This window comes from Pezoporus wallicus, unplaced genomic scaffold, assembly GCF_028554395.1.
Source record: "Pezoporus wallicus isolate ANWC-B61680 ecotype Strahan unplaced genomic scaffold, APGP_CSIRO_Pwel_v1 contig_12129, whole genome shotgun sequence".
Taxonomy (NCBI): Eukaryota; Metazoa; Chordata; class Aves; order Psittaciformes; family Psittacidae; genus Pezoporus; species Pezoporus wallicus.
This window is the reverse complement of record NW_026642642.1, coordinates 60,272-85,611: the sequence shown is the minus strand read 5'-3', so window position 1 is coordinate 85,611 and position 25,340 is coordinate 60,272. Positions and strand designations below refer to the sequence as shown.

General features: G+C 40.9%; 1 protein-coding gene across 1 annotated transcript in view; it reads right to left on the bottom strand.

Moving 5' to 3' along the window:
* Positions 1-25,340, bottom strand: part of UNC13B (unc-13 homolog B) — a 212,565-nt gene that overhangs the window by 146,104 nt on the left and 41,121 nt on the right. The window contains exons 6-8 of the mRNA XM_057431178.1: positions 24,238-24,308; positions 20,323-20,380; positions 898-1,120 (exon numbers count right to left, since the gene is read on the bottom strand). Coding sequence (XP_057287161.1) covers positions 898-1,120; positions 20,323-20,380; positions 24,238-24,308 — 352 coding nt within the window. The remainder of the gene's footprint in view (positions 1-897; positions 1,121-20,322; positions 20,381-24,237; positions 24,309-25,340) is intronic.

Here is a 25,340-nt window from a genome sequence, read left to right as displayed (position 1 = left end):
GTAAAACAAATTAGTCATGTATCTCTAACTGTCACAGTGTTCAAGCAACTGCCCCTTCCTCCCACATCAAAGGCAGAAGCAGCAGCATGGCAGGTTCTACACACCCATTATTACCAAGCCAACCAGGACCTTTTAAGGTCTTCTGCTTTCCCCTTACACTTACCTAACTATTTGGAACAATGGTTTTGTAAAGTTTCCACAGTTCCCAGCACAACCAGCTCTAGCTCACAGCCACTGATCTTGGGAAGTTAGTGCTGTAACGCTTAATACTTAAAGATGATGTAAGCAGTTGCAAAACTGCTGATGTATGGTCAAAAAGCTAATTTAAAGCAAGTAAACTATCTTTCATACAGCTCAAAGGAAACCAAAAGAGAAAAAAACCCCTACTATTCAACAGTTCTAGATGGTAACTAGGTAAGGAAATAAAAAAATAATAAAATAATTGGTTACAGACTTTCTTCTTGAATATGCTGCTTTGTCAGCGCTAACGGAAGAATAGGAGCTAATCTAGAACAGAAGATAAATCTGCCCCATGTTTAGAAACTCCTAATAGGATAACTGCTATACTGCGTTTAAGTGGCTTGGGAGGCACACCCATGCTGCGGTACCAGAGCAACCGACTACCCAGTGCTCCGGCCTTCCACAAGTGAGTTGGAGGTATGACCAAGACTAAATGAGCTCATCTGAGCACATCTTTAAAACTGACTTGTTTAAACTGTCAGTTCTGGAGTAACACATTGCATAAAGGGTTTTTCCTAGTTCACAGTGTTAACAAAACACGCAACACCTTCCTTTCAGAGCCCTTGAGCCGCCCTCCTCTGCTAGCCTCGCACCTTCAGGCTCTGCTATGGCAAAAATCAATGGGAAAAGAAGAGCCACCCAGAAGACAGCGCCTACCTGATGGCCACGTGCTCCTGATAATCCAGATCGTAGTTCTGTAAGGAGTCAGCACAGGTTTCCCGCAAGACCCCTTGCTGCTGCAGGCGTGATGGCACAGTGAACTGGTGCACAGAGGCATTGGGCTGCACAGTCGTGTGGTACGGAGGAGGAATGCTGTTACTTGTCTCACTGCGGTAGTCACTATCTCGATCATCCACAGCACTGTCAGCATCTTCAAAGGCTAAGAAACAAAAGCAGTTAAGGGCATGGCTCCCTCAAGTTAATGTGCTTGGGACACTGAAGCCCACATAGTTTTTAGTGGGCTTTTTTTAGTTTAAAGAATGACAAAACCCCCTGTTTCTGCTATGGATATGTCTCCATCTGGTAGCTGGTTATAACCCCCAGTTCTCTCAAGTATGTGCCAAGGAATTCCAGTGATCACCTCCATACACTTTCTTCACACTTCCTATTATAGGAGGTTATCTCTCTTTAGTCGTTCCCCAACACCCAAAATGTTAGGTTCTTTGCTGCTGCCAAAATCAACATTTATATGTTGGGTAGAAAAAAAAAATCAACCCACAATATTCCTTTACAGAAAGGAGCATTTTCCTAGAACTTTTCAAACTTTAATCTGTAATAGTAGCTCTTCTTAACATCCTTATCCAGTACTTTGGGCTTCTGGATTTATTTTTTGTTTAGTGCCTCCTTTTTTCAAGTTTTTGGGTTTTTCTTTAACTATTAGTTTAAGTTAAGAGAAACTAATGAAAAGCACTCAGTAGGAAAATCAGAGCTGGGAAAGTAGCTCTGCTTGTAACTGATTATGCTACTTCTTACATAGGAAAATTGCTACATTTAACACACGCAGAGGTACATTAGCTTAAGTTAGTAGTGAAAGACTAATGACAACCTTCACAAAGGAAAAAAGCTCCTTTCCAGTGAGTCCCTCTCCCTGCAGAAACACTTCTGCTTGCTAACCCTTCAGGGAAAGAGAATGCAGAGTTACAGTGAGGAAAGGTATCAAAAATGCAACATTGGTGTTTGGCTGTGCAGGATGCAAGGTTATCTGTGCAAGCTTAAAGTGAAATACACACACCGTAAGGCAGCGGAGTGCACCATTAACATGCTTGAAACAAAGGGAAATAAGGATCAGCCATTATTCACTCTCTCTGCCACCAAAAGCCTGTGTAAAAAGGACAATCAAATTAAAGCCCCCTCTGGTAAGTTACTCAATGGTGTGTGTCCTACACAGCAATCCACCACAGGCTGCACAATGAAGGGAAAGTGCTGGTTCCATGCCAGATCCTTAAAGAAACCTGAATTTAACTGCAGAAATTCCAAGCAGATGGAATGCAGCACCAGGAAACACCTCTCTTCTACTGGCACTTCCCAAACCTCCAATTTAATTTTGATTTTTTTAATCCAAGGTAGAATTTGTTCTTAGCAATATCCTCAGTTCCTTCCCAACTAAGATTCTATCAGTGCTCTGAAGCAGATGGAGAGTAGAAAACAACTCCAGCAGAAAACGTCTGCGAAACACAAACCACTTGAAAAAGCCTGGCTCTACCCCCTTAATCACAATCAATTCAATTTAATTGTCCATACTGAAAATGGAGTTAAGCCTCCTGCTTTTTAGTAGTTTAAATGCTGCGGAGTTCTTGTCAGTCTCTAGTCAATTGAATATAAATGAATAGCAATCATATACTGCTTTATTCAGCTGTATTAAAAGTACAATGTCCCTCAATTTAAATACAGTTCAGCACATAGAAGAAACACTCAAGATGTGCTACACAAAAATGATTTGAGGTGCCAAAGGACCACGAAATTTCCAGCCTGTGGACCCAGGACCGATCTATTTGTAGATCACAAGGCACAAGCCGTCTTCAGAAGGACAATGAGCTATTACTCACCTGAGCAATGTCACTGCTGAACACTTCAGTGATTACTGTCCAAGCCACAATAATTGCTTTTATTTGGACAGAAATACTGTTTCAAAGTGCCTTCTAATGCCTCATTTTGGAGCTTGTCTGATTTCTTCTTCTCATCAGATGCAACTCGCATTTAAGGTAAAGCCTAAATAACTCTGGTATGATTTAAAGTACTCCAGCTGCGGCTGCACAGTCATTATAAGAACTTGCAGGAGCTTAAATTAGCCCTAAATTAGGTTCTAGATCTGGCAGAAGACACCATAACAGATTTAGAGAGAAACTATTTATCTCACCACAACACTGCAATAACAAGTAAAAATCTGTAGTACAGTTATCTGGGTCAGAAAACCAGTGAATGCACTAACTCACTAACACTGGGCTAAACTCACTGTCAGGGTGTGCAAAGACTTATACAATTATGATTATGAGGAAGCAGGAAACAGCTCCTCTGGGTCAGCAACTATGCCCAGTTGATAGGCTCAATAGACTTCAAATTCCCTAATTAGACTGTTTCAGAAGCACTATCTGGATTTGTTAGCCTCTGCACTATCAAATGAAGATTTCCCATGTGAAGCACAGAATCTCTAAGCAACATGTAAAAATAGAATCATAGAATCACAGAATGGTTAGGGTTGGAAAGGACCTTATGTAGCAGATTAGCTTAAATGTTAATCAAACATTTACAGAATGTATGTTTATAGCAGGTGGCATTCTTTATAAAGAATTTCTCCAGCCCTTATTGGTTTTTAGCATGAGGAAGTCTCTTAGAGGTCCCAACACAAAACGTACCCCTGATGACATGTTTGAAGGATGCAAGGCTCCAGTTACCACAAATATCGATGAGGCAGGAGCACACTGTTTCTCTGATATATGCACCTACAACATCCATAGACGTTAACACCAGGCAGAAATCCTCAACTGACTCATAAACAAAGCCCAACTCTAGAAACTCTGATTCGTACTGAATTTCACCTACTTTATGAGCAATCTCACTTCAACAGAAGCATTCACAAATCAAGACATAGCTCAGCCTGATTAAAGGCACCAAAACCTGGCCCATATGTGGCTTACAGCACACATTACCTTTGCAAGAAAGTATACTGTGAAATTCCTGCACATGGCGATGATCCCATTCATTAACATACTTGACACTTATACTTTATTTAAGCTAGAGACTGACAAGAACTTGCAGAAGCAGCTTTGGGATGCAGCATCCCTTCAAAAGGAGGGGTCAGGCATTATTACAGACCATGTTTCAGCAAAATAACCCTCACAACACACATTGTAGTGTGACAAATTCAAGCAATATCTTCTTCAAACAGATGACACACCAAGTCTTCCATAAGGAAAATTGCAGCTTATCCTCAGCCCCTGAATATCAGTTAATTAATAAGAACATACATAACAATAAACATAAAAAGTCAATAACTGGTTTATCCCAGTCTGAGAAATTTCATATATACCAAAGAGCTCTCAAGGGATGAAAACGGTTTCTTTGTCACTGGATGCACTGTGTAGAGAGTGGGGGGTAAGGCTGAAGGGGCAGGAAAGAAGCATGCTGTTTGTATTTAATAATTGAATATTCATGCATATAGGATGCGAAGAAGAAAACCCACTGGACAGTCACATCACACAGTAGGATTTTACAACGAGTGGGGAAAATCAAGACAGGACATAGCTTCTCTGAAGCAAACTGCCTCCTGGAAACCATGTTATTCCTCCCCAGTCCTGCCTCCAGAATTGATTACACCACTGCTGCAGGCCAGAACACATGGAGCTTTTAATATACTAACCTCAAAACGACTTTGCACAGTCCTGTCACACTAGCTCTACTGGTCATATTTAACCTCTGGCAACTTCCTTTATATCAAGTTTCAGGACAGGAAGGAAAGCAAATTATCACAGATGGCTGGATGAATACACTTTCAGAAGTGGTTTTGTTGTTTTAAGGTCCCAATGCACAGCAGGAGCTCTTCTCAAGGCTGCAATCTGCTAAAATTGCCTCCTGCTTTTCTAGACGTGATGCCTCATCAGCCATGGGAGCTGAGGTCCAGTCCCTAAGCTTTATCCTCCACAAAAGCAAGCAAAACCTTGGACAAAAGCACTAAGTGCAGCACACTCAGGAAGAAGGAGGTTCACGTAAGGTTCTGTATCTCAAAATCCCCGCTACTTCTCTAAAATAAGCCACCGAGCTTTTCACAGCTCTTGTCTATTTGTGTAATAGTAGAAGAAAGTGTACTAACTGAAGCGATGATTTCCACTGTAAGTCCAGAAGAGATCCCTGGCAGCTCCACACCAGAGCCTTTGCAACACACCTTCCCCACTCCGCATCCATTTAAACTGCTTTTCACAATAGTTGCCAATGACTTTTCTCCTTAAGTCTCACACCCAAAAACTCCATTGTCTACCCAACCACTGGTCACTTCCGACAATCATGTGCACTTTCTGAAATCTTGTAATCAAAATTTATATTAAAGATCTTCTGTATCTACCATAAAAATTCACAGGAATTATTTAAATGCACCTTTACACTTCATTAGTCCATCCTATTGCCCTCATCAGTTAAAAATACATTAGAAATTTGCATAATTTTTAGACAGCAAGTTAGCAATATCCAGTCTTCAGTTTAAGAGCTTTCATAACCCTTTTTCTCCACTTGAAAATACTTTCTGCTGCTGAAAGTCAACAGCTGGACTGATGGCCTGAAGTATAAACATATACCCTACTTCTTTAAGCCTTTCCTTAAATTAAACCACGAGGTTTTCATTCATCAGGAGGACAACTAAAGGAAAGCTGTCCTTCTTTTAATTCCCCCTCTTCCCAACTAGTAAGGCTCAGCACTCCTCTTGCAAGAAGCACTAAAATCTTCCATCTACCAACATGCTGTTTCTGCTGCTTCCTTCTCAGTCACTGTTTTAAGTTTACCATTAGAAGTATGTTTTTTATTACACTGTCAAGCTAATGGAGTTCACTAGTAAACATCATCAGCACAGGCACAGGCCTCCTTATCAGTATACTAACATGATTTCAAAGAGGACAGCACAAGACAGATGAAGTAGAGGCAGGGAGGAAGGGAGGGATCTCCATGAATACAAGTACCATTTAAAACAAAAACACCATACACCAACACCACAGGTATACAGGAGAAATAACTTCTGCACAACCTTCCTAAATCCCTACTGACCAACACCTAAGCACCCAAATTCCCCCTCAAACACATAAAATTAGAGAATAGAAGAAAGCTATTTATGACACTGATCTTTGTTTTAGTACTACACAAAACTTCAGTGAGTTCTCAGTTATCACACCCAAACAATTGAGACAACCAACAATGACAGCATGAGAAGATGGGTCAACAGCGTCGATGCCCAAAGAACAAGTAGTTTGACCAAAGACAGGGGAACAAGGAGAACAAAACACGTTGTGGGAGGAGAAATTGGGAAGTCACTGTTGGAAGACTTCAAGAATGCAGAGCAGGTCCATGTATGAAATGCACTGTAGCATCACCTGAACATTAAACTTAAGTTACCTGACCGCAGTAAGAGTGTCCTCTCCAAATCCCATTGTGTCCTTTCCAAATTCCATTGTGTCAAAAATAGAAAAGCACCAAGCAGAATCTCCTACCTGCTGGCAGTAGTTACAGTGATCACTCTTTCCATGCTCCCCTCAGCATATTCCCCATGTCAAACCCTGTGTGAAACCTCACTCTTGGTTTTGACACAGGAAACAGATACCTTTGTTTTTAAGATTGACTGGTCAATCTTTGCGGGTCCATAGACAGTAGAACCCATGCACTGTATCTTGAGCAGAAGCCTTGCCTGTTGGAACCTGTAGGACTTCCAACAAAGTGAAGATGTTTTGTGCACCTTCTTCTGAGAAAATTAACAAAAATTTTGTGGTCCCTGCAAAAATTGTCACACCAGTCTTTAGAAGCAGGCATTAGCTCTGCAGATCACCGACTGCTGTGGTATCTGAGTTGTACTTTTCCAAAGCTGGTAAGAACCAGCTAAAGCAAACCCCTATCAGTTTTGCCATGGTACTGTGTCACTGATCTAGAACAGGCTTTCAGATTCTACTTTCAGATTCTGAAACCAAAATTCTGCTTTCAGATTTACTCTCAGTTGTAGTATTTGGAATTCCTGTGATCACTTCCTCCATATCCTTGCATCTTGGTAAAACAATTACTACTGATTCACTTACAGTTTTCGGTTACTCCAGACACTGATTGGGGCTTACATGAATATGAAGGCCAACACAGAAGATATATATAAGCATAAAGTTAGAATCAACTTTGTTGATTAAAGGAAAAAAAGTCCAATTCTGCCATCTTATCCTCAAATTCCAGTAGAAGGCACAAACAACTCATTTAAAACATGGCCAAAACAAAGCTGAACAGTGAAAAAATGAACAACTATCCATACACAAATACGAAGATTCAGCGAAAGAAAATATAATGGAACAGATTTTCTATATGCATGAATATTTGCACTTTCCTTACACCAGAGCATGCTGCATCACTATAGGATCAGAAAACTTGCAAGAAATCAAACTGTTACGTACTCAGCTGCTCTCCCCATCCGAAATAACTCCAGTTGCCTGCATGTAACACAAATGGCAGCAAAGAATAGGAATGGGGAAAAAAAGCTTAGAAAAAACAAACCACAAGCATAATTTCCATGTATTTAAAATGCCTTACAGGTTGCAAGTTTGAAAACATATGATGTTTTTTGCTTTATAAATACAACATTAAATTTATTTGGAGCTTACTCGTAACTGTCCAGTTTGTTTATAAGATATTCTGAATATTTAAATCACTATAAACTCTAGGAATTCTAAAGCAATCATGTATGTATTCACACAGGTAGACAAAACACTTATCAACACACTAAGCAAGAGCAGTTAAAGCACTGTTATTTCCTAGATCAGTTAACTTCAGAGCAGTATCCAATTCTAGGCTAAACTTTGCAAGTCATGTCCAAAGTTGCTTCACGTTTCCATTTCTGCCTCCTTTCCAGAACAAAGTTAACCCAAAAGCACCACACCAGTAATGCAGCATGAAAAACTACCTGTAAGCAAACCTCACTGTTAGAATTAAAGGTAACAACAAATTTAGCTAAACTACAAGTTGATAAGATAGCCAAGTTATTATTTATCAACAACCATGTTCTCAGTATGATGAAGGCAACAAACTACTACATACAAAACTCAAAGCACTTCGGAGGCATGCACACAACTTGCGACTCCAAGAAAATCTTCAGAACCAGCATATCTAGAAAATGGTCTGTAAAAACACTTCAAAAAGTGAAGTTTACATCCAGGAGTGTTGATGCGTACGCAAAGCAAGCAATAAACAAATCCTTCACATGCTGGCAGAGAACAGGGAAGAGCTTTCTGTCCTGGCTATCATCTCTAGCTACAGGCAAGGAGCTCAGAAGATTCAACAAATCGCTTTCCCTGCCCTTGTTAACAAAAGTCACAAAGTTAGAATGGACTTCTTGCTTTTAGCTAAAATTGCAAAAAAGAGTTTTGGGGAAAAAAAAAAAAAAGAAAAAAAATCTTTGTCGTAAAAAATCACCACCAGAGTAGTACTTAAATAAGCAATAAGTGGTCCTGGTGAGTAACTTGGCTTCCCAAGGGTTTAGTCCCTATGTACATGTACTGCAGAAAGGCTCTCCTGCTGTTTCAACTCTATTGAGGATGAAAAGGTGGGCAGGAAAAATAGAAATAGGCACAGATGTGGACTACTCCAAGGAAAAACAAAATCATAAAAAAAAAAAAGGAAATCAGGTTTTAACCTGCTCTCCCTATGTGGGAAATAATGGCACATCACAGCCACAACCAGGTTGCTCCTTTCTTCTCAGACATAAAAGGTTCACAAAGAGCAATGCAGGTCCCCAATATAGGTCAGTACTTCAGTGTCCCTGTACTCCAGGCTCTCATCTCAGGCTTGGTTTTTACAATAAGAATCCATGGATTACCTAGTGGTCAGCTTTGACAGAGGCCTGAGTGTTCTTCAGGGGAAAAGGAGATGAGAAAGAGGAACACACCACCAACCTGGCAAAGCAAACAAGGCAAAACACATGTGGCAAAGAGAGATGAGAAGGGAAGACAGCAGAAGAAAGTGAGAAAGGGTATTGAAACAAAAGGCAGGAAGAGCAAGAGCATCAGAGAGAGACATGGAGAAAGGCCTGAGGAAAAAGAGGATGTAGTTGACAGAACTCTGCAATGAGCTTTAATTTGCCCTATTAAATAGGGCATGTTAAAAAGAAGACCATTTCCTATTAATGTGTAAGTCAAACAACAGCTTATGTGTATGTCATTCTTGAAAACCTCAAGCAAGCACCAAAGGGGATAGCAACCTCAGCACCTCCTTCCATCAAAAGGTTCCTACCTAAGGTAAACAATGAGAAGCAAAGTAATCCACCATTCAGGCATTTGCAGTCCGGATTACTATTAATGACCCAGAGTAATTCTGCAGTGGCACAACGCTGTTGCACTCAGATTACCTGGTAGTTAAACCCTTGTAATTAGTCACAAATGAATGCACATGTAACATCCCAAAGCAACTGAATAAGAAATATCAGAAGATTCTGTAAATTTCCAAAATCAATATGCAGACCAGAAAAACTATGGAGGAAATGGAGCGTACCTGTCCTGTACCTTTTCCCAAAGACAGAACTCCCAAGACTGACAGCCTCTGCACAAACCACTCTAATCCACACAGAGGGAATGAGTGTTTCTTTAAGGGAAAACAGGGAGCCTGACCCCTGAAACCACCTCAAACTCTCTTTGCCCTTGTTTCCTTGACAGAAAATGGTCCAACGGTTGGCACAACATTACTCACAGTTTCAAACTGCAACAAGGAGAATGCCACCAAAAGTTAAATCAAGCCTCGCAGATACAAGGTCCTTCCTTCTGGTAGAAACATTACCACCTCCAATAGACAAGAGTCGTCAAAGTGACAAAAACAAATGACAGTCTATGGGTGGAGACAAGAACAGCTGCCTTTAGACACCAGCTCCTTACCCTGCAAGTTTCCTTACATTGAGAAGCTGGGTCTTGGCTACAACTAGAGAGTAACTAGGAAGGTAATGCTGCAGAAGCAAACAGAAAGACATGCAGTTACACAAAGGGATTTTCAGCCAGAATCTCAAAACTCTGCTTTTGTTTGTTTTTACTAACACCCACTTCACTTCAGCATCTAACATTTTGGATAAAAGATGGATTTATTAAAGAGTCAACACATATGCTGCTTCATTTAAGATTTAGGAGCTAACAGAATATCTCTCGGTCCTTCAGCATCATCACAGAAGACCTGGGCTGCCAGTCTTGATATTTTGAAGGTTAATGAAAACAGAACTTTTTTTTAGCCTTTTCAAGTTGCTTTTCTGTTCCATAAAAATAACGTGCATGACCCCAATTTGTTAAGAAAACATCCTTTCCGGATCACCTTTAGGAACAAATTTAAACCTGTAAGAACTTGAGAACACCAAGAAGTCCAGACAGATCGAACATGGAAAGTGGTAATTCTAAAAACACAAAACCACAACATACACTAACACCGGAATAGATGATACAGACAAGTCAGACTAGTTACTCCGTGTGCTCTTAAATACCCAACAGCGTGTGTCTTGGTTATCACATTATCTTGTATTCGTAAGTTTCAGTACTCAAAAAATGAGGTTTCATATAAACCTCCAATTAAGGACTAAGCGATGCCAGCAGCCTGGTGCCTTGGAAGCTACAACATTCTTGTCGTTAACACATTTTATAAAGCACATCTAAGTTCCCACAGTTAGCTGAACATAACATATGCTCGCTCTGTGTCTCAATTATGCAACTATTCAAGGAGGAACTCCTCCTCCCCACTTCACACTGTCAAGCCTTGATCAGCAGGGACACTGTAGAAAAGCAGAATATTCCAAGTTTTTAATGCAGCCAAATTAGACTGCCTGCGTGCCATTTTGTTCTGTTTACATGTCTCTGAGAGTGGCTGGATCTACTGATAAGATACTTCCCCATCAGAACATTATCATTTACTGCTGTCCGCTGCTTAAAGTCATGCTGGTAAATTATTTAATCCTCCTGTTATATCCCATGCTGAGGAAAGACAAGGGCATCTAAACAAGTTTATAAAAGTAAACTGAGATCAGGAAATCAGACTGCATTTGGTGCTGATAAATTACTGTTTATAGAATACAAACAGAGCTGGGAAGATCCTGGTCAGTTCTTTCTTCTAGGTTTAATAAACCTCCTTTTCTTCTCACTAAGACCCTCAACACAGAGCTCACAGATCTCAGATTCCATAAAAATGTACATTCTTCCAGTATACTGGAAGTATATTTCCCAAAATTAAACATGTGGTATTTCAGTGGAATAAGCTTCTAAAATACAAAACAAATGTAGAATAGCTTTTTAGAATGAAGCCAAGATTTTAGTAAGCAGTATACCAAGAGTGTTTCATAACAAGAAACACCATTTCCAGTTGAGTCTTGGAACACCACAGAAGAGGGCTAAGACCTCTTCAGTAGGCAAGAAAGCACAAGAGGGAAATGAGCTAAAAGGACCTGACAGAAATAAGAACAGGCACTAGAGTACAATACCAGAGTACTTTTATTTCACTAAATGAAATGACCCTTCTGGCCACCTTTACTATGGCTGAACAAATTCAGATTGAGAGCTGAGAATTTAAGCAGGGCTTGGATCACTATCAAACCATCAGGAGTATCCACTAAGTTATCACAAGCTCGTGCAAGTCATTAATTAAAAAGGATCAGGCAAAGTGCCACTTGATTTTATCTACAATGAGAAAATGGGAACATTTCTATCACTGCACTAGTACCTAACACAGCTGTCTCATCTTACAAATTTCTGGGCTAGAGTCACATAGACTATTTGGCTAACAGATGTAAACACAAGAACCAACTGAAGGTTTATACACTCCTCATGAGACACAATTTTGCACTACTGTGGATCACCTCACATTACATGTAAGTGCAATAGCAAAGAGGAATATAGTGTTCTACAGCAGCTGAAAGTTTTGGTGCCTTTTTCCATTCTGATTTTCAATCTTGGACTTTAAGTGTAAGCCTCATTGCTCAAGAACACATATTTATGTCTTGTGCACAAAGCTGAGCAACACTTTTTCTATTGGTTTAAAATCTTTAACTTTTTTAAAGGTTATATTCCATTGTGGCAAAAAATTAAAATTAATTTTCTGTTACTGCTATGACATTAAAGGATGAATAATAAAGGTTCAGGGTCCTTAAAAAAAATCCTAACCAGGAAAAAAGAAAACAAGCATTCACAAAGAGGACTAAACAAATTATGAAAGCTAGAGTGATTAACTGAGCCATTTAGTTTTTTTGATCACCGCTTATAGAGACACAGGTCACTATTAGCAGTGTTCAGCATTTCAGTAAAAAAGAGCTTTAGGTCTGGGGCTTATTTAAAAGCCAAAGCTTTATTTCCTTGTCAACACCTTTCAGAATACAGCACATACTCCCAGAAACAATTAACAAAGGACATTTAGAGGATCAGCAGCAAAACCACAGATTGCTTTCTGTAGAGTCTGTAGAGTTCAGAAGCAAGTCAAACCTTGTTACTGTTTAATCTTCTAATACTTTTATTTTTAACTTCTATTTGCTGAGTACTTTCCCTCAGACACCCAGTCCTGCAGTAGCAGCTTTAGCCTAGAAACGCAGGCAGACATTTTAAAGGAAGACCCTGACACTGTGTTCCTCTGAGCAAACCTATCGCGTCTTCAGCCAGCCCAGGCAGTCAGTGCTGCAAAGTCACAAGAAAGCAAGTCTCTCAGATGGAATTTATCCAAAACAAAGAAGAACAGGAGCTGCCAGTTAACCAGAAGCAGAAAGGCCAAGGAGCTTGCTTTCCCAGCCCATCAGCAAACTACCACGGAACAGCTTATACAATGCTTTCACTTGTACAGACAAGAGTAGCTTCCCTTCTGCCCAGCTTAGTTTCCTAATTTTTTAAAAAGAGGTCATTCATGTGTCCTGTTTTGAATTACACTGTGGGGTTTTTTGAGGACTGTTGTAAGGTTACTGTTTGCATTGTGGCGAGTAGTTTTATGGGATCACAGCTTTCCAATAACTGCAGCAGGATTCTTGGTGTCACCTGCCCTTGAGAAGGGTAAAACAATCACTGATCTCTTCCTCGATGGCCTGGTCTAGAGATGCTGTAGGTAGCTGCTACTTCTCTTGTTTCTAAGTGCAGAAGCAGGCTGGTAACCATCAAAACAGAACAGCTAGAAGTATACAATACACCTCAGAACAAAGAGAGCAATTATCACCGCCCAGCAATCACAGCCGATAGGCTGCCCACCACTGCACCATTAAACATCATACATCTCTATGAACAATTAAGAAGGTCAAGTTGTGGCTTGCTTAAAAGCATTTTGATGCTACCTAGCATTGATCTAGTATAGCAGATCATTTTTGTATATATTGTTACCAGAGAGGGAAAAGTAAATCTCTTAATAGGACGTTAATTTCAGCACACTTGCTGCCATGGGTCAGTTTGTTCAGTTCAACACTGGTGGGTGGCAGGCAACATTATTTTTGTCTAGAATAATTCACAGAAATAAACAACAGCACAAGATGGCACGCTCAAAGGAGTGCACGTGTAACCCTGGTTGGCTATGACTTCATTCATGTTGCAAGGCATATCCTGACAACCAAGCTCTATAAGCAAGACCTCTACCCAGCTGTCTTGGACCCACAACCTATCCAGATCTCAGTGCTGCTGCCCTATCCCACAGCCATATCATCTGTGATGAGGGAATCTGAGCAGCAGGGTTTGATAGCCCCAACCCAAGCACACACTAACAGCAGCATAAAGATGCTATGCCCACACACACAGTGCAGCATCCTAAGCACAAAATCACTGTGGATGTTTTCAGTGCTTGATGGGGAGCTGGGGGCAGTGGAGGGAGTCATCTGGCTTTTTAACAAAGTTCCTCATCAGTGCCATGGAAAACACTGTAATCTCAGCATTAGAGTCAGCCTATGAAGAGCAACACACAAGCACTCTGATGCATCAGTTGCATTTGATCTCCTATCTCCTAAAGAGAACTAATGGTCATCAGGAATGAAACCTCTCAAAGCCAGCCTTTGGCGCTTTTGAAACAGCAATGCACACGTAGATATTAACTGAATTTTGCCTTACATATTTTTGTAGAAAGAGAGCTGTTCAAATACTAGTGAGAAAGAAGGGTCAAAGCCACAGACTGATCTGGTACCGAGTTACACCCATTCCTGTAACACGTATTAAACATTCTGCCAGTTTTTAAGTAGTTAAAAGACTGCTTATGTATCTACAGCAAAGCTGTAGCATCTTTCTCCTGCATGCATGTGCACACACACGCGTTCCAGATAGCACTTAGGGTTCCTTCATGTTCGCCTAGAGGAAATGTCTTGCTTCTTCCTCTCTGATCTGCTAGCAGACCAAGCACAGGCTAGCTTTGGTTCTTTCTGCTGGTATAGCACTGTACCATTAAAGTTCTTTCTTTGTTGCATGAACTCACAAGCCAGAGCCAATCAACAAATTTTTCTTCTGGAAGAAAAGAAACCCAACAAAACCCACAATAAAAAGAATAATAAAACATCCCTGACAGCAGTAATAGACAGGAATTTTACAGAGCGAAGGACATGAAAGACAGAACTGTGGTCCATCAGGCTCTTACTGTGAAAAGAGCAACACCAAAGACTCAACAAAGTGCAAATAAAAACCTATGCAGAGAAGAGAGGGCAAAGCATTCTCAGAAAGATTATCAGTCAAAGAGAATAAACACAACTGACTGATTCAGTAGCACTCAGGTTATCTTTCCTGATAATCATACTGAGCAAACCTGTTATCTTCCAGACTTTAAACTGCATGACGAAAGGTACAGGGTACTATTTACAGTAGTAATCGACTTTGCATGCTATCTCCTCCAAGTCAGAGATGCATCTTAAATACTGACAGTGTGACTCACTTATGGATTACAATGGACTTTTATGTTCTTTTATGCTAGAAATGATCTTCAGCATACAAGGAAAATAAGTCTCTATCTACCACAATAAATGTCTTTGAACTTACTGACTCAGTAAATGCCAAAGTAATCACGTTTTTTTTGTTTTGGGGGTTTTTTATCTGCTTAATTTAAAGTGAATTTCCAGACAACAAAATTGTGTCACAGAATCAAAGAATGGTTGGGTCAGAACAGACCTTAAAGCTCACCCAGTTCCAACCCCTGCCAAGGGCAGGGACACCTTCCACTAGAGCAGGTTGCTCCAAGCCCCGTCCAACCTGGCCTTGAACACTGCCAGGGATGGGGCAGACACAGCTTCTCTGGGTACCCTGTGCCAGCGCCTCAGCACCCTCACAGAGAAGAACTGCCCCCTAATATCTAATCTAAATCTCCCCTCTATCAGGTTAAAGCCATTCCCCCTTGCCCTGTCTCTACATGTCCTTGTAGAAAGTCTCTCTCCACATTTCTTGTAGCCCCTTTAGGCACTGGAAGCTGCTTTAAGGCCTCCCTGGAGCCTTCTCTTCTCCAGGCTGAACAAGCCCAGCTCCCTCAGACTATCTCCATAGGAGAGGTGCTCCAGCCCTTGGAAAATCTTTGTGACCCTCCTCTAGACTTGCTCCAACAGCTCCACGGCCCTCCTGTGTTGGGGAACCCGGAGCTGAGGGACAGAATACCCTCCTTTGACTTGCCGGTCACGCTCCTTTTGGTGCGGTCTAGGATGCAGCTGGCTTTCTTGGCTGCGAAAGCACACTGCTGGCTCACGTACAGATTTTTATCAACCAACACTCCAAAGTCCTTCTAAGGGCTGCTCCCAATCCATTCTCTGCCCAGCCTGCATTTGTTTTTGGGATTGCATGACCCAGGTGCAGGACCTTGCACTTGGCCTTCTTGAACTTCATGAGGTTGGCAATGGCCCACCTCTCAAGTGTGTCAAGGTCCCTCTGGATGGTACCCCTTTCCCCCAGTGTGCCAACTACGCCACACAGCTTGGTGTCATCAGCAAATCAGCAGACCTGCTGAGGGTGCATCAATCCCACTGTCCATGTCGACAACAAAGATGTTGAACAGTTCCATTCACAACACTGACCTCTGAGGAACGCCACTTGTCACTGGTCCCTACCTGGACATCAAGCTGTTGACTGCAACTTTGACCATCCAGCCAATTCCTTTACACCGAGTGGTACATGCATCAAATCCATGTCTTCTGAGTTTAGAGAGAAGGATGTTGTACAGGACAGTGTCAGATACTTTGCACAAGTCCAGACAGATGACGCCAGTCACTCTTGCCTTATCCACCAACACTGCCACCCCATCACAGAAGGCCACCAAACTTGTCAGCCACAATTTGCCCTTAGTGAAGGAATGGTGGCCATCACCAATCACCCCCTTATTGTCCATGTGCCTTTGCACAGATTCCAGGAGGATCTGCTCCATGACCTTTTTGGGAACTGAGGTGAGACCAACTAACCTCTAGTTCCCCAGGTCTTGTTTCCTTCCCCCTTTCCAGCCAGTGAAACCTCACTGGGCTGCCACACTTCTCAGACATGATGGAGAGCAGCCTGGCCACTTCACCCACCAGTTCCCTCAGGCCCATGGGTGCATCTCATCAAGTCCCATGGACTTGTGAATCTCCAGCTCCTTTAGAAGGTCTCAAACTTGATCTTTTCCTACAGCAGGGGGTTCCTCATTCTCCTTGTCCCTGCCTTTGCTTTCTGTGACTGGGGCAGTCTGGCTGGAGCTCTTGCCAGTGCAGACTGAGGCAAACAGGTCACTGAGTACCTCGGCCTTCTCCATGTCCTGGATAATCAGGTCTCCCCTTTCCACTGGGAGAGGGCCCACATTTTCCCCAGTCTTCCTTTTATCACCGACATACCCATAGACGCTTTTCTTGCTGTCCTTGATCTCCATGGCCAGATTTAAACCTGTTGGGGCTTCAGCTTTCCTAACCTCATCCTTGGCAGCTCCGACAATTTCTCTGTGCTCCTGCCAGGATACCTGTCCTTGCTTCCACTCTCTGTAGGCTTCCTTTTGGTGTTGGAGTTTGTTCAGGAGCCCCTTGTTCACCCACACAGGCCTCCAGGAGTTTTTGCCTGACTTCCCTGATGTTGGGACAATCGCTCCTGAGCTTGGAGGAGATGATCCTTTAATATTAACCAGCTTTCTCAGTCTCCTCTTCCCTGCAGGGCTTTGTCCCATGGTACTTTACCATGCCAATCCCTGGAGGGGAGAAAGTCTCCTCTCCTGAGTTCCAGGGTATTGAGCTTGCTTTCTTTTTTTTTATTTACATTCAATTTCATTTTGTGACTAAAAGGCCATATAAGGATGCTGCAGTTACCCAACAATGAGGTATCAGGAAATTAAGAATTACATTTACTAGAAATAAAAACAAAACTGGATTCATGGGCACTATTGTGCTTGGCTTGTTGCTTGGGATCACCGAAATTGGAAGCATGTGATCTTTTTGGGGCAGGAGAAGTACACATGCTGGGGAGGTAAAAATGAAATGGCTAAATATGATGAAGGAAGAGACAGGAAATGCTAAAATGAGTAGGGCTTAGAAGAGACTTCATGTATAAAAACAGAGCCACCTGCTTCATTTAAGAGTAGGTAGGAAGCCCAAATCCTGCATTACCTCAGAAATCATGGGTCAGACTCATCTATGAACAAAGCAGCATCTGAGACTGTGAAAGTGGGTTGAAAGCTCCATAATCTCCATGAAAAATTAGAACACCTCATCTGGGCTGAGATTTCCTGTGGCACAATGCCAAGGCAGCAGCCTACACAAGACCAGAGATGAAAACCCACCCTCACAGATCAGATGCTGGCTTTCAGACATGGCCCAGCTCTCTTCTATCACATCCCGCTCTGTCCTTCTTCCTCTCTCTACTCGGCAGAGATAACAGCACAAATTGCATCTATGCAGGAAATGGGGAAACAACCATGCGAAAAAGGGGGTTTGGGAAAGGGAACAGATGTGTGGAAAATAGAGAAACAGAACAGGGCAGAAGTATAATCTAATTTTAACATATAAGGGACATGTATTGCCCTATTTAATGAACCTGACTTTGCCTGCTGGAGTAGGATTTCTTCTAGTAGAGTGAAGAAGGCAGAAGAGTCTTCTAAGGGATGCAAGAGGGCTAAGCAGGACAGCAGTGGCATGTACACTGTATGAAACATTTTGCTGCACTTCTGCTCTATAACACATCAGGTTTTAAGGTAATTTTGTCTTTTTCAGGATTAGGGAAGATATTCTCGTAGGGCAAAAACTACTGACACTGATGAGGTCTTTTACTCCTTCTAGATACTTAATCTGTTATCCAGCTGATAGTGTCCTGTGCTCCCAGTGATCACATCTCATCATAATGGAAAACTGGATGAGTGTTACAAATACCATCAAGAATATATTTATTATATCTGAAAATATATGTATCATTTGCCCACATGGTAAGCATGAACACTTACTTATTGTATTTTAGGTTAGGGAAGCACACCCACCCCTACCCCTATTCAAAAGGGGTTTGAGCTCCTGTATCATATGCAAAGGTCAGATCAGCTTTCAACAGAGATGCAATCAGTGCATCTTCTGGGTAGAGTTCTTGAATTCCAAAGGACTATGCTACATTCAGGCAATCTTCTGCACAGATTGATATAGGCAGAGTTCATTTTTCAGAAATACTTCTGCATTAAATGTCTATTTTATATTTGCCTATGTAAATAATTAGATGTTTATAGATGTTGGATACTTGCAGGCAGTAGACAAGCAAAAGTACATGCAGTGCCACAAACTTTATTGAATTACTGGAAAATTCTTAAATACATTGACCACATACTGCTATGGAATGTTAAACATCAATTCTAATGAGTTTTTTAATCCCATGATGATTAAATTAATTCTTACATGATACTAATTGTTCAAACCAGGGGCCTTCAATTAATTATTTTAAAAGGTCACCTTCTAGCAAGATATAGGCTGTTAACAGGCAACAAAAAAAGGGCAGCTGCAGTTCCACTCTTCACTATGTCTATGGGAAAGAGCTGATCTTGTGCTCCAAAGAAGAAACCAGCTACAAGAGCTTGAGCATGGAAAGCTGTGGACACAGATGCAGATACCTTCCTGACACAGAAACATTCCTCCTATTTTACTCATACATCTCAGTATCTTGAACAGTCAATCAAACCAGCCTCTCCTGAACCAAAGCAAAGCCCAAGGCATGCACTCATTTCAGCAAATTATACATTTATTTCTCAGACACTTCATATCAGACCATTCTGCTTTTGCCAGTAGATGCTCTCCATACTACACTAGTACAATTTAGCAAAATACTAGTTTCTCTAACAAGGCTTTACAAACCCATTGTACCCCTCTGACTACTTAAGCACAAGCAAACAAAAAAGTGCTTTGTTCTTTATGTATACACCTTTTTAAAAAAGGGAGGACACATTTGGTATTAGCTAGGGTACCACTGTCAGAGTACTTTCACATAACTTTGCACATAACTGTCCAGCTACACAACACATTGCTGATTCTAGGCAACTGGTTCATGTCCATGTTTTGTTGAAGTGTTTCTGGATAACATAATAACAGTATACAGAAAAATAAATTCTACTCAAAAAAAGGTAAGCAGTAATTAACATTTCCTAATGTTAATTGTTTTGTGGAGATCCTATAATCAGTCTAATGGATAAACAGCCTGCAAAGTGGAGTATGCACATCTCATAGGATCTGAAGTAGAGGATAAAGGATTTGTTTAAATTATGAGACTTGAATTTTATTAATGTTATGCTAAAAGAAGATAAGACATTCACAACAGACATCACTGAGCTTTCATCTACTGTACGCTAAAAGCAGTGTTTCAGGAATCTAATTTTGCAGACCATCAGATACAGTATATCCTAGGTTATTTTTCCATCCATGTTTTCAGAAGCATAAAAAAAAAATGCAAGATGAGATAAGCAGAAATTAGTAAAAATATTTTTCATCCATCATCACAGCATTGAGAAGTAATATCAAAGAAATCCGCCATCAAGTACACAAGCCTCTGGTGCATTTTAAAGGGCTACAGGCAGTATGCCACCATCTATTTTCCTCCTCTTAAAATGTCATGAAAATAATATTCAACACATGATGTACAAAGAGAACACAGCCTAACTTAAATTAGACTTAAAAAAAATAAAAATTGGTGTTTTCTTACTTGTACCAGTATTTCAAAATTCCAACAATCTAGGTGATTTTAAACACATTTTGACACAGATTGAAGACTCAAGGCCAGATTTCACTTTCTAGCATCAGAAACTTTTAACCAACATTTTGAGTGGCACAGTTTTTCATGGCTGACAAAAGTTACTGGCTTCACATAGATCTGCGTGTTTTTAACAAGAAAATATTGTTCAGCTGTTTTGATACCATCGCTTGATAACTAACCAGAGAAGGAAATAAAATACACTGAAAGAGAAAACACTGTTCAGAAGAAATGCAGTCTAACTTACAACACTGGGAGGCAGCACTGGGCAACGGTTTCTTCTTGACTTCCTCCTGAAAGGAATACTAAAGGAGAAAAAAGATAAAAAAAGGGGAACACAGAGAGGTAAGAAAACAAATAACTCGTAAATGATAACTTCAAGAAACAGCTTTCAGAGTACAGCATGCCACACATCAGAGGAAACATCCCTGGCAGTAAAGCATTAAACATTCTCCTTAATATCCATATTGAAACATACTTCCAGAAGCATCCCTTTTTTTTTTCTTAATGCCAAAACCAGCTGTTAAATGTGCACATCTGGTAAAAGTAAGATCTGTTCTACTACAAGCACAGGTCCTATTCTCAATTGTTAAAACCTCAAATCAGACAGCTAAAAGATACAGTTCTCCACACTACACCGTCACTGCGATGGGAAGCTCAGCACTTTGTAAGCCTGTTTATGTTTAGACACTTGAGCACGGCTTCAACAGTTCAAAACTCACCTTGCCTCACAGCAAGGCTGCAGTAGGAGATTGAAGTGTTTAGGTAATTAGCATGCCCAGCAGGGCAGTAACACAATGTTTGCCCAGCCAACACTTACAAACTCTCCTGTGATGCACTGTACATCCAAAGTGAAGAGTTTTTCATCTCACTTAATACTAATTAGAGAATACAGACATATTTCAATTAACTAGCTTTGACTTTTTACAAAGCTGTTTGTTACAGCATCAAAGCGTTCCCTAGAGGAATGCCAGTGGGTTTGTTTTGTTTTTCTCCTCTGTCTCATATTACATAGAGATGTAAGAAATTCGGAACAACTGATCAAAATAATGAGAACAGTCTTCACTATGAAAAAAAGGTCTGATAACAAAGGAAGTGTCAAAAGTGCTGCAATCTGTCCAAAGAGAGCCACCAGACAGCCCCTGCCTGGACTTGGTAAAGATTAATGACCAGTTCATTACATGGAAGGTGACAATCTGCAGACTTCAGTCATGGCTATCTTCCAATCTGTGATATTTAAAATGCACAAGCGATCCTGAAAGGTGGTTAATCTTATCATCAACAAACTGCCAACTCACCGAGTTAATCAGGACTACGAAAACAAGAACTGCTGGATCTCACAGCACTGACTGTTTGTCAAAGTGGTGAGAAGAAGTCTGTTGATGAGCAATTTCAGCAGTACAGCAACAGGTTCCAAATTATTATACTCAAGAGATCCAAATGGAGCAGTAGTTCACTCTTTTTCAGGCATCAGCCCAATGGCCATCAGCAGTCCCAAAAAGAAGAATTAATATTAAAGTGTTTGTAGGCATAGAGCTTGGAAAGCTTTTTTATAATACCTATCAGCTCCAAAAAAACCTGCTTCTGTTTGTCCATTGACTCAAACTGTGGCTGGATTTTTAGCAAAGAATGGCCACATTCCCAAGTCAGCAAATGGCTACGTGGAGCTCGACATGAACCGAGGATGAAGGAGAACATGGGTAAGGAAGCAAGAGTAAGGGTGCAAGCACGATAAGAAGAAACTGGAATGTGCTAAGATACAAAACAGTGAACTGCTAAGAAGTTTAAAGGTTAAGTTCCCATTCGCTTATTTGATTAATTGTATACTAGTTGCTGTGTGTTGCAAGAATATGTATCAAAGCATAATACACTAAGCTATTGTATATGTATCTAATTATACTACAGCAAGCTATTGTATATGTATCCAAATATAACGCAGCAAGCTACTGTAGATGTAGCTGTAGTTGCTGTGTGTTACAAGAATATGTATCCAATTATAATACAGCAAGCTATTGTAAGCAGATGCAGACAACAGTATAAAAAGGATAGATGCTTTGTAATAAACGGCTTTAGTCTGATCACACTGATCTCTGACTGAGCAACAGAGCTTGGAAAGCTTTTTTATACTACCTATCAGCTCCAAAAGAACCTGCTTCTGTTTGTCCACTGATTCAAACCAAGATAGCTGAACTTTTAAAAGAAAGTAAGATAACGGCACAAAGTTGTCCTGTACTAAATACCATCATGCAGACTAAGACTCTGCAGCCCAAAAGCCATGCAAGAAGGCAAGGTCTCTAAGGCCGAGTGGCACAGAGTAAATGAATGAGGATCAATCATTCAATTTCTCCAAATAAACCTGCCTGCAGCTGGTCTCACAACATTGGGCTTGTTTGGTCAGAGCAAATTAAGATATTTCTTCAGGCAGTGCACAATTAAGGTGCTGAATTCCTGTGGTGTTTGCTACAACACAACTGACCTGCATGCATTCAAAAGGCAGCTGACATCCACAGAAGAAAAATCTACTGAGTGTTGCTACAGATACTCCCTCTTGTTATGGAAGTTCCTGAGTTATAAATCGTTGCAAATCAGGGGAATATGCAATGAAGCTGACATCCCCATTCTGGGTCGCTGTCAGACATGGGACAAGATGAATCTTAGGTCAGGCCCTGCATGGGTGCTCTGACATTCTTTCATTTCTCACTGGTGACAGGGGAGGTCCATAATAAATGTGGTATCACTGGGTCACGAATACAGGGTCAAGTTTTATTACTAGGATTTAATAAAAGCACACACTTAGCATGCAGATGGATGGCATTCCAGGGAAAGGGGCGTCTGACAAAACTCAGGTGTTTTCCAGCAGTACCAGTTCAGGGATGCACTAGAGGGCACCTGTGCTTCACTGAAGTACCTGGCACAGGCTGCTGCTTCAGTTCGCAGTAGCAGAGAGGCACCACAGCAGCATCACCAACAGGACACATCACAGACTGAGCTCTGCATCAACACGAAGTGGCACTCAAATTTCTAAGGAAGGCAGGAGAGGTTGCCCTCAAGCAGGTACGTATTTATCCATCCAAATACTGGTGTGTCCTCAGTCAAAAAGAAAACCCACCCTATTTTTCTTCATCTGCACAGTAAACTGAATGACTCACTTGAGGAGCAGGAACAAATAGATGAAGGATCCCAGAACAAAAACCTCCTAAGTCACTGTTAGCTTGGAGAAGAGGAGGCTCTAGGGAGACCTTAGAGCAGCTTCCAGTAGCTAAAGGGTGCCTATGAGAAATCCTGATTGAGAGAGGCTTTTTAGAAAGGCATGTAGGGACAGGACAAAGGGGAATGGCTTCAAAGTGACAGAGGGGAGATTGACATTAGATACTAGGACGAGTTCTTCCCTGTGAGAGTGGTGACGCCCTAGCACAGGCTGCTCAGAGAAGCTGTGGCTGCCCCATACCTGGCAGTGCTCAAGGCCAGGTTGGACGGGGCTTGAAGCAACCTGCTCTAGTGGAAGGTGTCCCTGCCTGTGGCAGGGGGTGGTATATCAAATATTATTTTGAAAACAGTAGGAACTGTAAAGAAATCTTTAAATCATGTAACAGACTGACTTAAAAAAAATATCAACCTCTAGTTTATAGCTGTTTAGCCAAGTACACACTAGGAAAGAAAGCAAAGCCATAGCCAGCAGGAATCATACTACAAGTTACATATAAACTGAGCCATTAACAACTGGATTAGGACACAAGCTAACAGCTTCAACAGTCCTTTGTTCCAAGAAAGATTCAGTAACTTGCTTTGTTTTCTTCCTAGAAAAGGCCAACTGCAAAAATGTCCTTTTTGACTTGATTTCACAAATGATGAGAACCTACCACAGCTTGTCAAAAACAGCTTCACCCTATTCTGAGAGGAAAATACAGTATTACCTTTCCTTTGAGTGTACACACATTCTAAAAAACTGTTCTCAATACTCAAGCACTTCCAGCATGCAAAAAAAGTGTTCCTCTCCTAATACTAACAGTACACTTGAGAAAACAGAACTACAAAAAGTTCACGGAAGACTTGTAAATAATGAACATTTAGTAGTTACCTTAATCACAGGGATCCAATACAAAGAATAAAAGCAAGTTATAAGGCATTCAGGGCTACATTCATCTTCAATTTAGATAGTTACCTCATCCTCTCCCAGTGAATTTATTTGTTCTAATTTTCTGGTCCAGTATCTGGCCTCTTCTTCAGGGATATCTATACCAAAAAAGTAAGTCACACATATTATTAACCAGGTAAATTTACATTTAGCACCAGTTGCATTAAAACAGAGAGGGTATTCCAAGATCACACCCCAAAAAAATCCCACACACTGTTTGAAGTTATAGGACTGTCTTGTGTTAGCACACAGATGAAAAAAAAGCAACCCACCATTGTAGACAGTAACAGCTCAAGAACTTACACTGCTTTCTTATTTAAAGGTGCACACTGCACAAAGGTAGGAAGGAGTAAGTCAGACTGACTCATACTCAATTCATCTATTAGTTTATTAAAAGCTATTTCACACATTGATACGCTTGCTATCTGCTTGATAACACATAGCAACATCAAGAGCCTCTTCTGGAGGTTTTTATAACCTCAATAGAACACGGCTCCTTCTGAACAGCACATGGTGCACACATACTTGCTGTAACACAGATTAAATACCAAAAAAGAAATGGTCTCTTGTATTCCTTTGCAGGCAATAAGTCAAATCTTTTGAGGCAATGATCAGTATTACAGGCAGTCATATTCACATGAAAGCACATTCCCATTTTTACACCACACTGCAATTCATTGTGAAATGAACTCACAACCACCCTTTTACCTTCCAGAAGATTTGCCAAGTTGATGACTGACAGCAAGTGGAAAACATTATCACCTTTATTTTGGTAATTATTTTCTGTTTCACACTTTAAGGTAATAGAGTGTCCTAAATGGTTTGAAGAAAGCACAAACTTCTGCCAAGAAGAGGTTTCATCTCTCAAAGTGCACCCTTGGAAGTGCAGATGAACTGCTTTGGAAAGCTTAACACAAGTTAAGTTAGGTACAAACTGCTCAAGGAACAGAGCAAGAGGTGCACAGCATCAAGGGAAATAGCCCACTGAAAGAAAACACATCAGCCAGGCTCTCAATCCAAGACAATTAGGTAAATTATTTAGGAATGGGATGGTATAAAATCATTGGAAAGATGAAAACAAATTTGGGATTTTTTATGTTTGTTGGGCATTTTTGGTTTTTTAGCCACTC